The sequence below is a fragment of the Brachionichthys hirsutus genome, chromosome 12, assembly GCF_040956055.1.
Source record: "Brachionichthys hirsutus isolate HB-005 chromosome 12, CSIRO-AGI_Bhir_v1, whole genome shotgun sequence".
NCBI lineage: Eukaryota > Metazoa > Chordata > Actinopteri > Lophiiformes > Brachionichthyidae > Brachionichthys > Brachionichthys hirsutus.
Window position 1 is genome coordinate 9,990,563 of NC_090908.1, and position 14,882 is coordinate 10,005,444.

General features: G+C 42.6%; 1 protein-coding gene across 1 annotated transcript; it reads left to right on the forward strand.

The window, feature by feature from the left end:
- Positions 1 to 11,370: 11,370 nt before the first annotated feature.
- Positions 11,371 to 14,552, forward strand: LOC137902321 (uncharacterized). The gene is made up of 6 exons (XM_068746403.1): positions 11,371 to 11,494; positions 11,574 to 11,735; positions 12,784 to 12,996; positions 13,435 to 13,538; positions 14,198 to 14,335; positions 14,427 to 14,552. The coding sequence occupies exons 1-6, from the start codon at positions 11,384 to 11,386 to the stop codon at positions 14,521 to 14,523; spliced, it is 825 nt and encodes a 274-aa protein (XP_068602504.1). The 5' UTR covers positions 11,371 to 11,383; the 3' UTR covers positions 14,524 to 14,552.
- Positions 14,553 to 14,882: the final 330 nt, after the last annotated feature.

Below are 14,882 nucleotides of genomic sequence, written 5' to 3' on the forward strand. Positions count from 1 at the left end.
CATCCTCAAACCACTTGAAGGACCCCCCCCCATCCCTTTCATCTGGGTATTGGGAGGTGCTTGCACGTTTTATTTTTCCTCCGCCTAAGCCGTAGCTTTTGCATGGAAACTGAACATGGAGGCTTGTAGAGCAGGAACCGCGGTGGAGAGCTTCCATCAGCGAATGAGTTTGAACGAATGCCAGCATCTTCCTCCACAGGCAGCTTTGAATCTCCGTCTCCCGTTGTCTAGATTTCTTGTGGTCGTTTTTTTTTTGTTTTTGCGGGGAGGGAAAGGGGCAGCTCTTTGTTGATTTTCCTCGTGTTGGGCATTTCGGGTTTGAGGGACGATCCTGCAGCGATGGTGGTCGTTAAAAACCTCCCAGATCTTGTAACCCTGTGGCAGGGATCCACGCTAGCTGTTAGCGGCACCATTAATAGAAGGCATGTTTTGTGTGCTCTGGTGCCTCAATGCATTTCCGGTGTACTCTCTTCCACACCTACAGACACACTAGCTGCATACTAGTTTGTGATCTGACCCGCTGCCTTTACAGCCCGAGTCTGTGTGAGCCTCCTCTTGGTTTAAATTCATGAACGAGGACGTACTTCCAAGGAATTTATTTGCAGTAAATTCCTCTCCCAGATTTAGGAAATGTGCGTGTGCGTGTGTGCGTGTGTGAATTTGTGTCTGCTCAGATGACTATAAGCGTATTCTGTGGAAATCGCCAAAGATGAAGATGTCGTGTGTTTTCCTGCCATCGTATTTTCCTTGCAAAGATTCCATCTATGCCCCTCCCTGCTCGCCTTTTCATTTGACCCTTTGTTTGTAAATGGTCAAATCGTCTGCTTTCGATTTGTAAAAAAGAAAAAAAAAACAATTGCATTGCCAGTCGCCACTTGTATATTGTGATCTGCAACTTTTACTGCTGCAATATAGTAGCTGTATATATAAGAAAAAACTTTATTGGCTAAATAGTTTGCTTGTGCAGTTAGCTCTTCTTCCCAGCCTAAAATTATTTCAACACTATTGGTGGGATTGTGAATTAGCGGTTAGCACGGTGCCATGCACTTGCCAGGGTCGATGAACTTTATTTCCCTTTATTTATTTCCCAAAATATATATATATGCACAGTCAGAAGCCTTGGCTGGAGGTGGCATCCACCAGCTGGCAACTGTGATGTCATACATGCAACGTTTTTATGGCTTTGGAGTCAGTACTGGAGAAATCTGCCATTTGACTTCAAGGGAGAATCCTTGAAATTTGGTTCAAAAAACGAATTCTCAGAGGAAGCTGTGGTGATCCAGCAGCCCCCCCCCCCCGACAAACAGACTCAAACCAAAGTCAAAAGCAATACTCCTGATGTCTCGTTGAATTTCGCCGCATCACCTAACAGTAATCTGAGGCTTCGCCTCCCCCCCAACTGCTCTCTCTGTCTCGACAAAGAGGTCTGATGTATTTTCTTTTTTTTTTTTTGGTCTAAAAATACTGCCTGTTTCTAGAGTTTTCTTCCTCTTGTGACTGCACTAAAGATGTCAACTGATGATGTCATGATATGACCCCCCCCCCCCGTTTATGGATCAGATGGCAACTGTTACAGCAAGGACTGGGCTGCTTCTCTGCTTAGCCCTTTGTAAATACCTGACGATTGTTCCTCCAGCAGCGCCATCCTCCCTCTTTCCTGTTGTGCAATGTGTGAACAACCTCCAACCCGACAGAACCCACGACCTTGCATGTACTACGACACTGAAGCTGCACCCTAGCATGATGACAAACTTCTAAAGGACTCGAGTAGAAAATTAAAAAAAGAAACTCAAACATAGACATCTGAAATGAACAAAATAAATAAAAGAGTTCTTAGTTTACTTTTGTACATGGTTGGTATTCTTTCTTGCCTTATTAAGAGCGTCTGTGTCTGTTTTACGACCTCGCAAGCGACGAGAAAAGTCAAATGGGTCTTGAGGTAAGTAGAAATTTCTGTTCGGTAGTCAATGACAGGAGGCCCCTTTTTAATTTCTAACAATGTACAGCACTTGATTTTTTAATGGTCGGTGTGTTAATTCATAGAAAGAATTGCCACACCACAACAGGCAGGGGTTGTACACAATAACTGATTCTTGTAATCGTGGTGCAGTAAAGTCATTGTTCTGTGAGTTCATGTCACCTACTTTCAGCGGACATAAATGACAGAACGACTTTGTGTCAGTCAGATTTAAGGCGAGGCTGGATTAATCAGAGGCGTCTCATGCATTTCGCTGCAGGCTTTAAGCTTCGACTCACACAGAGGGAAGGCGGCTCGTAAACTGATGCGTCTGCCTTTGAAGGGGACAGTTCGCCACAGATTCGGGCTGTTTCTCGTGTCGGTTGAAGGATAAAGACTTTCAAAAGTTGTAGAGCTGCATTCAGGACACCTCGGAAACTCAGAAAATACAAGCGCCACTTGGGCAAATACGATTTGAACTAGATGTGGCAGGGTTAGAGTTTTGACTCTAAAGTCACACAAGTTACAAGTTTTATGCTTTATAATTAGAAACACGAAGCCATGTAAACAGCATTGAAAAAAAATTAACAATTTAAAAAAATCTCCTGAGAAGGAGAAAACAAAAATCAGTGTTTATGACGTAACAACGACGCCCACTTGTGATTGGTCGGTTGCCTTTGACAGTGACATATTGTAATCTTTAGTGGGATTATTATATAGATTATGTGTTAGTGGGGCTTTATTGATAAAGATGATTGGCTGTTGCTATGGCCAGTCATCAATCATCATATAAATGAATTGAAGATAAGAATTGGCGAAGAGTCTGGATTTGAGCAGGAAGGAGTGGATGAGGGCGTCCAGCCTGCAGGGAATATTCCCCCCAGAGTGTGTGTGAGTCTGTTCAGTATCCCGGCAGACGCTGCCATCAGATCAATAATAAATCATACATGCTGCTCTTCTTTAAACACGGAGCCCCAGTAACTCCAGTAACATGAGAATATACATACGTTTAAAGTTTTGAGCAAAGTCAAGTCTGCATGTGAAGCGAGTTCTCTGGATCTGTATTATACTGATTTATTCATTAGCTCCTCTGATGAACGCTGGTCCGTTGACAATCTCTCATTTTAAAGAGCATATTTTAATTTTAATTTGTTTAACTTGGTGAAATACTTCTCTCGACGTTTTAAACAAATCCTCGTGCGAGTATTTGAGTTAAACAGAAACCGGTCCATGTATGGGGCTGAACCGTGCGGTGTGGGGGGGGGGGGGGGGTGCACGGTGACGCCGGCTGACCCTGTGGTGAGTGTGAGAGCGAGGGCAGTGGCTTGTGCCCCTGAGAGAAATGACAAATCATTAGCTCTGGTCCAGAGGTAAATGGGAACCCCCCCTCCCTCTATTTCAAGGCCCACATTTCCATTTCAATTTTCTGCTCAGCAGAGTTGATGTATGTGGCGAATCACCTGGCAAGACCACGCTCTGCCTCGGCCTGCTCCAGCCTCTGCGACCTTGTGTCGGGGTGCGAGAGAGTGTTATATATACCCATAGCATCAAACCTATTGTCACAGAGTCCGAGAAGTAAAGAGAGGCAAGGGAGAAATGAGACATAAGATATCTTAAAATATAAGATGATGGTGGAAAAACCAGCAGCTTTTAAACAATAACATGATACAGATGCTTTCTATGTGCTGCAGCGCTTATGTCTTATGTGACAAAGGAAGTCTTTTGTTTTACACAGCAGTTTTGAACATAGGCAGACAAAGATAGTTGAAATGTACTAAAAAGTGATCTTTGAAGCGTTCTAAACACCAGAAAAACAAAGATTTTATGCTGAAGTATTGCGGCATGTATGTTATTTTTTTGTTTTTTTGTGAGTTTTAGTTTTGTTTGCTCCCTTTGCATCCCGCAGAATAGAGACCAGACTTTGTAGACCTGATTAAATGAGGAAAAGAAGTCAGAGCTGAGGAATAGACAGGAGGCGGAGCTAGAAGTGGCGGCGATGAAGATGCTGAGGTTCTCCTCGGGATTAGAAATGAGACAATAAGAGGGACAGTAAAGGTTAGACATTTTGGAGACAAGGTCAGAGAGGACAGACTTTGATGATTTGGACATGTCCAGAGGAGAGACGGGGACTATATCGGGAGAAGGATGCTGAGGATGGAACTGTCAGGGAACAGGGCTAGAGGTCGACCCAGGAGAAGATTCATGGACGTACTGAGGGAGGACATGAGAGCGGCTGGTGTTGGGGAGGACGATGCAAAGGACAGGTCGAAGGGTTGCTGTGGCGACCCGTGACGGGACAGCGGCCCAAGAAATGTTTTTATTCTGCTCTGTAAGAGGTTATTGTCACTGTTTCAGTCATTTAGAAGAAGTAGATCCAAATCTCATCGATGGTTTAGAAATGGTGGAGAAATCAGCGGGAATCCGCTTTAATAATGATAAAAAAAAAAAAAATCAATTGTTTTATAAATCCACCGCTCATCTCTCAGGACCCAATGAGCTGACCAATGGTCATGTGGGCTTGTTGTGGATAGCTGCATGGACAGGTTCCTGAGGGCCGCAAACTTTGGTCACGCATGTGATTGAAGATTCTGTTCATTTGTGTGTTATTGTATAGTGAGAGGCTGTGCTGTGCCATTTCATGTATGTTTTGCGTAGACCACGTTCGATGAATGTAAAAGTACTTATTATTAAGAAAGCAAAGCACAATCTGAAGTAGTCTGGGGCAAATATTGTAGTTTTAAAGGGAACACCCAAGCAAAACTAGTGAGGGTGAAATAGACTTTTAAAATAGTCTTTTCTTTTTTCACAGATGGGTTCGCACAGGAAATGCTTCATTTGTCTGAAGGATCACTGAAGGCAGATCTGAACGCCGGTGGCCCCCGTTCCACGTGATCGGAGCCAATAACACCGGACTTAAATCTGGTATCAGCACAGTTTTCACACTCATCTACCACGGAGGAACTGAATAGTCTTAACGTCCACAGCCGGCTGGTAATTGTTAAACCATGTACATAATGACACCCAGTAATTGACATAGAGGTGAAGCTGTCAGTGTGTGTGTGTGTGTGTGAGAGAGAGAGAGAGAGAGAGAGGAGTGTGTACAGCGTAAGTAGGGTGAAGGAAATGTCTAGAGGAGATGCAGATTGAGCTCATCAGTGGGCTCAGGCCTTCTTTGTCAGAGCGGCTCCTTTCTGTTGAAGCCTCTTTGAACCTGACCTGAATAATTAAAAAGGAAGGAGGCTAGAAAAAGCTGACATTTGCATTCTGACCTTTTTTGATTGATGTGGAGAATATTGCTTCCAGTTGTTCTCCAGAAGGCTTTATAGCGTCGGCCTCATGCCCTTGTGTTTGTGTGGCAGCGTTGTGCGGATGCTAAACTGGTGTCGACTTGCATTTCTGAGTGTGTAGGAAGCATGAAAGAAGATATTCATGCATATATCGGCTCGCCGCCTCTTCATTAAGAAGCTGATTTCCAGCGAGCGGGCTGCATTTGAATATCAAAATCGTCCAAACAGTGCGCAAAGGAGAACTAATAGCTGAGTGTCCTTGTCACAGGCAATCGGCACAACACCATCCAAAGTCAAAGTGAAGAGCTTCAAGTGTGTGTGTGTGTGTGTGTGTGTGCTCAGTATTCCTGTAAAATGATTTCATGTCCACTGCAGTGTAGTAAAGTTGTGCCAACGGTGGCCTCCTCCATTGTCGATCCCAGCCTAGCACAACGTGTACGACGCACTCCCAGCATCTGTGAGAGTTAGCGTTACGCTAACAGTCATTGTGCGCCTGTTTAAGGTGCGGCCATGGAAAGATTGGACCTGCAAACTTGTGTTATCGATACAAAAAAGCACAAACGTGTAAATGGTTATTTTCATGAACAGTGCAGGAGCGGATGCAAATATACTGCACTCCAATGTGAATTTTATTCACTCAACAGCAGGTTTAATATGAAACCAAGTTTAAAAGGGGTATAGATGGTGGCATAAGGAGCAATCCAGAATGGGGGAATTAACATAATCCAGACATAAAAGAGAAGGAAGGCTGCTTGTTAGCACTTAGTTTTCGACTACAGGTAAACATCTGCAAAGTTTTTGCTGTTATTTCTACTTGCATCAATTTTGTATAAGCGGAGGAAGATGGGGAGCCGAAGCTTATCCCATCTGACTGGGAGTCGAGAAAGAAAATGTTGACAGCTCATCACAGGGAAGACAAGCAGACACTCCTATATGGACCTTTTAGAGATTATACTGTTGTTTTCTGTGTGAACTGTGAGGACCTTGAGGGCAGAGTTTCCTTCAAACAGCACTGCAATGAGGCAGAGAGGGAATTGTCATTCCCAGGACATAGGAAAGTCTGAGTTAGAGGAAACACTTTTGTTATAAACCCAGGAGTGGAAGCTTATGATGCCAAGTTCTTGAGAAACGTAGTGTGGGGAGTAGTTGAGTCTCCAGAGTTTCTGAAGAATCATCTCGGCTCCATCTGAAAAGACAATCTGAAAAACTGAGGGAAAAACAAACACACAATTGCTTCAGATGATCTGTGCTAACTGAGAAAGAAAAGAAAGAAACAACAACAACTGCAGTGTGAATAATTGAATCATTTCTCGGTGAGCATTTCCTTCAGTAGACATTATAGAAAAATAATATGGGAATAAAATAAAGGGAATAAAACTCACTGACCCATTTTGAATCTCTGTTTTCCACGTCTCTCTCTGCATTCAAAGATACATAACTTGGTCTTCCGGATGTATCTCATTAGTTGCTGACGCCATTGCAAGTTTTCAGAACTGTCAGCCCTGCTGATGCGTCTGAGTTTTCTTTCGGGAGGTGAGCGCACGAGGACGCACCACAGCGGCGCCACAACAATTAAGAAGAGCTCATTAAGTCTAGTTGTGACAGTAAAACTGCCTCCGGGCTGTCTGTAGTTAACCTCATTCTGTGGAGCCTCATGCAAGCCTTTGTAGAATAATGTGGGAAAAAAAATATGTATTAGATTATTACTGTTATTGAAGCAATATTTCAGAAAGTGCATGTGTGACCAGAGAGTGACAGTCAAGCTTTAAGAAAAGAGGCACTTCTTGTGACAGTAATAAAACAAAATACTCTGGAGGGATGATAAACCTTCCAGAATACAAGTAAGAATACTCTGTGTGATGTTTGTAGAGTCATCCATTGTTTTGTGCTTCAAATATGATCAACTTCATGGACAAGTCAGGATTTCAGTGTAGTGAAAATAGTTATATTTTACTGCCATCTAGTGGTGAGGATATGTCACTTTTTATTGGATCAAATGCGTTATTTACATACATATATATCAAAAGATGCATTCTCTGAAATAGCAGACACTGTGAAAATATTAAAAACCATGATAAAAATCTGTCATTTCAATTAGAATCAGTGCACAAACAACCAAAATGCATATTAATGTCAGGGTGGAACAGACCAGAACGCTCCGGTCCTCAGATTCCAGAAACGGCACAAGACAAAATGTCAGATTTCAGCAAATCACAAGGTTTATTGAAGACTGAAAGGAAACATAAAATCTGCAGAGGGTTCATTCAACTATATCAGATCTTACCAAGAGGACGTCCAAACACTGAAGAACCAAGAGTCTAAACTCTGCTAAGAACTTGTAGTCCTTCTGAGAGGCTCTTTTCACCTAAATCTTTCCTCCTCCCAGAGACAACACAGATCGACCCTGGCATGTTTGGACTATCTAATGGATGATTTCTGCTATCTGGTCTGAACACTCTGACATTCAAGATGTACGTTTTATCACCCAGACCGTGAGTGTGTGAGAAACAGTGTAAAACGTGATCTGGATCCATTATACTAGCTTAACAGTGGATGAACCTTTAAGGCAGGGGTCGGGAACCTATGTCTCTACATGACTATGTCTGCCATATATGGCTCACAGCATAAGGTTCTAATAGACAAAAAATAAAAATACACGGTAACACCACTCAAAGTCAGAAGTCCTTTTAAACCCGATTAACAAGTATTACATAATCATACTGTGCTGTTTAAAAGTACCACAAATTAATATATGCAAAAAATAAATATATAATAGAAATGTACTGATCTATTTTAATCTGTCAAAACCAAAATAAAATGTTCAATGGACGGCACGACACAATGGAGGGATGGATGGGCAAGACATGTAATGACAAGAAATACGCGTCCCCCTTCTTTTCATAAGCTAGCCACTAGCTAGCTACTGTATGTCTCTGCAGGTTCTGCCAACACCTGGAGAATGTTCTCTTTCACGTTACGTTCACTGAGGAATCTGTCAGTAGTGGAAGCAAAATGTTTGGACCCCGTTAGGTCTTGTTTTTCCAAGATCTGTCTTTATCTTATCTCACTTTAGTATTAGCAATTATGCCATGCTTAGTTTCCTTTGCTAATTTTAAGTTGAAATAGTCAAACGTGTTTGGAAAATAACGTTCTTTCAGTGATAAACAAATATAAAGACATACAGCACTAAAAGATTTAGCTCAGGGAAATGCGGCATGTCTTTGCCTCAACATGCTGCAATGCCCGCACTTAATACTGGGTAAATTGTGGCTATTTAGGCTTATGTGAAGTTTGACAAAGGGAAATAGTACACTAGTGCAACTCGTGATGTTGTCGTACCATTTTAAGTAAGACTGTAATCATTATATGAAATGTAGGTTGAGTTCCATCCATGGTGAATGTGGGTCCGCAACACAAGTAAAGCACAACCAGTGGCCATCTCATGGTCATTCACAGGCAAGGGGGGCGGCAGTCAGCTTATCCAGGTTGTCTCCTCCTTCGTTTCTGTAATAGGCAGTAGTCATCGGTAAATTGTCCGTAGTGTGTGCGTGTGTGCGTGAGTGTTTCTGTCTCTGTGTGGCCCGCAAGGCAGATAAATGGATGGATGGATTGACCCAAAGTTTATATCAAACATCCGGCCCACCAACCTTCATGCATTTTAGCTATCGAGGATAAAACATCGACACACAAAAGTCAGCAAAACACTGTTCCATATTTCAACATTTATTTTCAAGACTGTTGAAATATGGGGCAGGAATCAGACCTCCTGAGGTTTACGCGCTAAGACGTAGAAATATGTCATAACCGCCTCCACCTCTGTCTGCATAGAGGTCACTCCCATCTCCGACATCAGCCTGGTGACAGAAGTGCAGCGGAGAGATTTTGATATGATGAGCATTTATGTGCAAACTGCATTGTTTGAGTTTATGCTGCAATTGGATTTACCTTTGAGAGACGTCTTGGGAGAGTCTGGTGGCTTTTTGCGGGTCATCTCTCACCAGAGCCTGATAGTCTCCCAAAGTTTCCATCAACTGAATGAAGTTGGAAAGAGTCATGGTTCTTTTCACGAGCACACAATCATGCCTGTAAGAGGATAAAAACATATATTGTTATTTTTTCCAACTAAATATGGAGCTGGACAAGGGGAAATTAATTTCCTCCCATTTTTCTTCAGTCATTACAACATACTGAGCTCTACTTGTTTGGTATGAAATTGATTCTTTTAGATACTGACTCAACGATGATAAGACTTTAAAAAAACTCTTCACATTTTTTGGAAAGAGTTTGGATTTATTGTGTTGATTATTTGTTCAATATTGAAAGCCTTTCTGTTGAATAATTGGTGCTTGGCAGAGACAAAACGAACGATCATGCCGGGGGGGGGGCGCCATCTAATAAGGACAATTTAAACAACTCCATGAACAATTTCCCCCCCAAAAAAGTTGGGACGCTGTGGAAATTTTACTGGAAATGGTGTGCAGTGTAGCAATTCAAGAAAGGCATGGCAAATGTTTATGTAAATAGCAAAGAAGAAAAGTTAAGCTAAATAAAACGGCAGTAAACTGTATCCGTCCTCGTTCACACACACACACACACGGGATGTCATTTACACCCTACTGCTATTGGGCCCCCTTAACAATCCACACACAAGCATATACTGCATGTAGGGGCCCTGTAACATGAATGGAGCGGGCATAAGGTGAAGGCGCCGCTCCGAACGGCACGCCTGGAGCATCACTCACCACTCCTTCTCAGGGTACGGGATGGAATCGTAGGCCTCCTTGTATGAGTTCCTGGGGCAGATTCCAACATGGAGACAGCGGTAAGACTTAATTTCTTCAGAAAACTGACGAAACAAACAGAAGGGAAGTCATAACGGCGTTTTATTTTCATTCCTGAATTCATGGAATGATAAAGAGTCGCGACATTTTACTCAAACCAAAGTTTTACAGAGCAATGTGTGCTTGTTCAACTATAGAGTTAGTTTACCTATTCTGTATGTTTACCACTTTGATGATTCTGTTAAGGAGCTGTTGTATGAAGCAGGGGCTGGGTTTTCCTCTTCTTGAAGTGAATAAGGAAGATGGCCGACGTTGCGGGACACGGTTTGCGCAATGGGGATTTAGATCAGTGTTCTAAGTACCGATCTCGGCTAGAACCTACGATTTATCTGAAAAATGACTGCATGTGGATACTCCTCAGGAAGTCAAATGGTCCAGTGCCTGTGAGACGTACTGTGGTGTAGGGGTTAACACCCTTAATGCTCAGCTGAGACACCTGTCTTACCGGTTTATATGTATGTCGAGCATTTGTGTCATTGGTACTTGAGGTTATTATAGGACTACTGTGTTTACTGTGTAAATGTTGTGTGTTTTTTATTGGACCATTGTGTCTGTAATAAAGATTTGATTTTGATTTGAATAAAGCATTAATATCCTGTTATATTCCATTATATTGTGAGGTAATGAATTAAAAAATGAGACAGAAGCGCAAACATAAACTGGTTAGAAATATGTCTACATTTTCACACTACATTTTCCCACTGTTAAACTGGTTTGACTGGTAACTATTCAGATGGCAGTTACTGCCACTTTAACTGTTTAACTATAATTACTATTACACAGCCTACTTGTGTGACGGACAGTGTTTCTAGCAACTTGTATGCTAATGCAATCAAGTGGGAGGCATCAGGTAGCAGATTGTACTGAACGAGGATGAGATAAACACATTTTGCCGCCGAGTTCAACATCCTGCTGTTCCATGGAAGGATCCTCCTCACTTCCTTGTGGCCTTCCACTGGCTGTCCCGAGACACTACGGACAATTTGGAGTGATCAATTCACCTGAATTGCATATTTTCAAGAGTGTCAAGAGTTACAATGAAACAGTAACATTGGGGTATCAGTTATGTACCGAATAATAAGTAAGTAAAAAATAAAAAAAAGTCAGATAATATAACCTAAACAGTTTTGGAGCTGTCTCCTAACAAGGCCTCATTTTCAGAACATAACAAATGGCAGATGAAGAAGTCCCACCTCCAAATTCAAAGGCATCCCACCGTTCTAGTCAGTGCTGTTTCCAATAAAGCGAAGTGATGAGCCATTTCTCAAGTCAGTTGCTGAGACAGGCATCAGATAACTATGGCTCACCGTCAGTTTGAAGGAAAAGAGCAGGCTTCTTCCTACTGGAAGTACAGATTCCCTCCACCAGATCATATCATTCAACACCTGCTTGACTTTCAGAAGAAACAGGTGAGCAGAGCTGGAAAGGTTTGTCGTGTTTGTGTTTTCATTAAACCTAAATTTCACTAATTTGATGCCAACGTGTCAGAAAGCTGGTTCGGATCTGGCCGTGGATGTGGGATGTGGTCCAGGACGAGGCACGGTGCTCCTGGCCAAGCACTTTGCCTCTGTGGTGGGCTTGGATGTGAGTCCTGCCCAGATAGAAGTGGCTTTGCAGCATTCCAAAGAGCCCAACATTACATACAGGCAAGTATTTTTGTTATTGCAGAACTGAATAGAATATCTAAAAAAAAGTCAAGCCACCCACTTATTAGGCAGGACTATAAATTAAATTATTTGTGCAGTTTAACTGCTTTTGTGCTGAAAACAGGCCTCTATCAGGCCTGAAAACAGGACAAAGGCGGCCGAACCTGGATAACCGGTTTGACGATTTTTATTCCATCATGGAGTTTCAGGGTGTGATAATCTCATCGTGCTTGCGTGTGTGAAACAAGTCTCTCCCTTTTGCCTTGGTGGTTTCGCTCCCTTCTTTGTGTTAAGGTTTTTCTCAACCCTCTTCCGGTTCTTTGTTCTCCTTCGTATGTGTGTAGTCAATGAGGAGAATGTGGGTAAACAAGTTTAGAGATTTATATAAACAACAGTTCAGTTACCTCCGTAGTTGTTTTTCGGAAATCAGTGCTGAGGATCGATCATGTGCCTTGTGTGTGTCCCAAGTCCGAACAAAGGACCCTCCTCTACTTCAGTGTCTCCATACGTCCATGAGTCCATCCCTTGAAGGTGGGGGTCCACCCCAGCCAATCTTAAACCCCATGTCAATCAGCGTCATCATGTGTCGTCACTAATGAGACCTTCATGAAAATCAGTTATAGTAATACAAAAATAAATGTCGTGCCTTCCTAGTGTATTGTCGGCGTGTAATCATGTTGTGGAATTCCATCTAGTATGGAAATTCACGACATTTGTTCTTTTGTTTTCTGCACCAACAAGAGTATCAGCATCTAAACTCTCTACCAGCCTCTCAGAACTGAAGAAGCCTCTTGGATTAGAGGTGAAACGTCTTCAATCAAACTTGAACAAGTCTAGTCGATTACTCTTCTTTGCTCGTCATGATTCACCACGACCTGGATGACTGAGAATTTACACAGACAAATTCAATGAATCTAAAAAAAAGGTTTGCTCAAATTTGAGAAGTGAATGTTCTTCCTGAAAACCTCCTTAACGTTCATTTCTGCTCGCCTGGTCCTCAGTCGTGGTCAGAAGTTTGATTTGGCTGTTGCTCCTGTTTGACCTTTAGACAGTGCGTGGCTGAGCAGCTGCCATTTTCTGGCAGCTCACTCGACTTGGTGACGTCCATGTCTGCCTTCCACTGGTTCAACCGGCCGCGCTTTCTCCAGGAGGTCCACAGAGTCCTGAAGCCTGGAGGCTGCTTGTTTCTGGTCTGCTTCAACAACAACATGGAACTCAACTTCCCGAACTGCTGCTCAGACACTCTCAGTCAAATCAGCAAAGAGGTGCTTACACGAATCTCCGCTCATAGCCACAGCTACAGAGATAAAGGGTCCCGATGCTCTATAAATAATCAGGGAGAAATTATTCCAGTCGTCAGTGTCCGTTTTGTCTAATTAGGTTTTTGTGCACATTCTGGATAGAGGCCTTGGTTTTCAGGAGATGGTGCCTTCCTGACAATTCATATTTGGCAATTCTTGCATCTTACACCCTTCTATAGTAGTGGTGGTGGGGGGGGGGGGGGGGGGGGATACAACAGCTCCTTAACAGAATCATCAAAGTGGTAAACATACAGAATAGGTAAACTAACTCTATAGTTGAACAAGCACACATTGCTCTGTAAAACTTTGGTTTGAGTAAAATGTCGCGACTTTTTATCATTCCATGAATTCAGGAATGAAAATAAAACGCCGTTATGACTTCCCTTCTGTTTGTTTCGTCAGTTTTCTGAAGAAATTAAGTCTTACCGCTGTCTCCATGTTGGAATCTGCCCCAGGAACTCATACAAGGAGGCCTACGATTCCATCCTGTACCCTGAGAAGGAGTGGTGAGTGATGCTCCAGGCGCGGCGTTCGGGGCAGCGCCTTCACCTTATGCCCGCTCCATTCATGTTACAGGGCCCCTACATGCAGTATATGCTTGTGTGTGGATTGTTAAGGGGGCCCAATAGCAGTAGGGTGTAAATGACATCCCGTGTGTGTGTGTGTGTGAACGAGGACGGATACATTTTACTGCCGTTTTATTTAGCTTAACTTTTCTTCTTCTTTGCTATTTACATAAACATTTGCATGCCATTCTTGAATTGCTACACTGCACACCATTTCCAGTAAAATTTCCACAGCGTCCGAACTTTTTTGGGGGGGAAATTGTTCATGTAGTTGTTTAAATTGTCCTTATTAGATGGCCCCCCCCCTGGCATGATCGTTCGTTTTGTCTCTGCCAAGCACCAATTATTCAACAGAAAGGCTTTCAATATTGAACAAATAATCAACACAATAAATCCAAACTCTTTCCAAAAAATGTGAAGAGTTTTTTTAAAGTCTTATCATCGTTGAGTCAGTATCTAAAAGAATCAATTTCATACCAAACAAGTAGAGCTCAGTATGTTGTAATGACTGAAGAAAAATGGGAGGAAATTAATTTCCCCTTGTCCAGCTCCATATTTAGTTGGAAAAAATAACAATATATGTTTTTATCCTCTTACAGGCATGATTGTGTGCTCGTGAAAAGAACCATGACTCTTTCCAACTTCATTCAGTTGATGAAAACTTTGGGAGACTATCAGGCTCTGGTGAGAGATGACCCGCAAAAAGCCACCAGACTCTCCCAAGACGTCTCTCAAAGGTAAATCCAATTGCAGCATAAACTCAAACAATGCAGTTTGCACATAAATGCTCATCATATCAAAATCTCTCTGCTGCACTTCTGTCACCAGGCTGATGTCGGAGATGGGAGTGACCTCTATACAGACAGAGGTGGAGGCGGTTATGAAATATTTCTACGTCTTAGCGCGTAAACCTCAGGAGGTCTGATTCCTGCCCCATATTTCAACAGTCTTGAAAATAAATGTTGAAATATGGAACAGTGTTTTGCTGACTTTTGTGTGTCGATGTTTTATCCTCGATAGCTAAAATGCATGAAGGTTGGTGGGCCGGATGTTTGATATAAACTTTGGGTCAATCCATCCATCCATTTATCTGCCTTGCGGGCCACACAGAGACAGAAACACTCACGCACACACGCACACACTACGGACAATTTACCGATGACTACTGCCTATTACAGAAACGAAGGAGGAGACAACCTGGATAAGCTGACTGCCGCCCCCCTTGCCTGTGAATGACCATGAGATGGCCACTGGTTGTGCTTTACTTGTGTTGCGGACCCACAT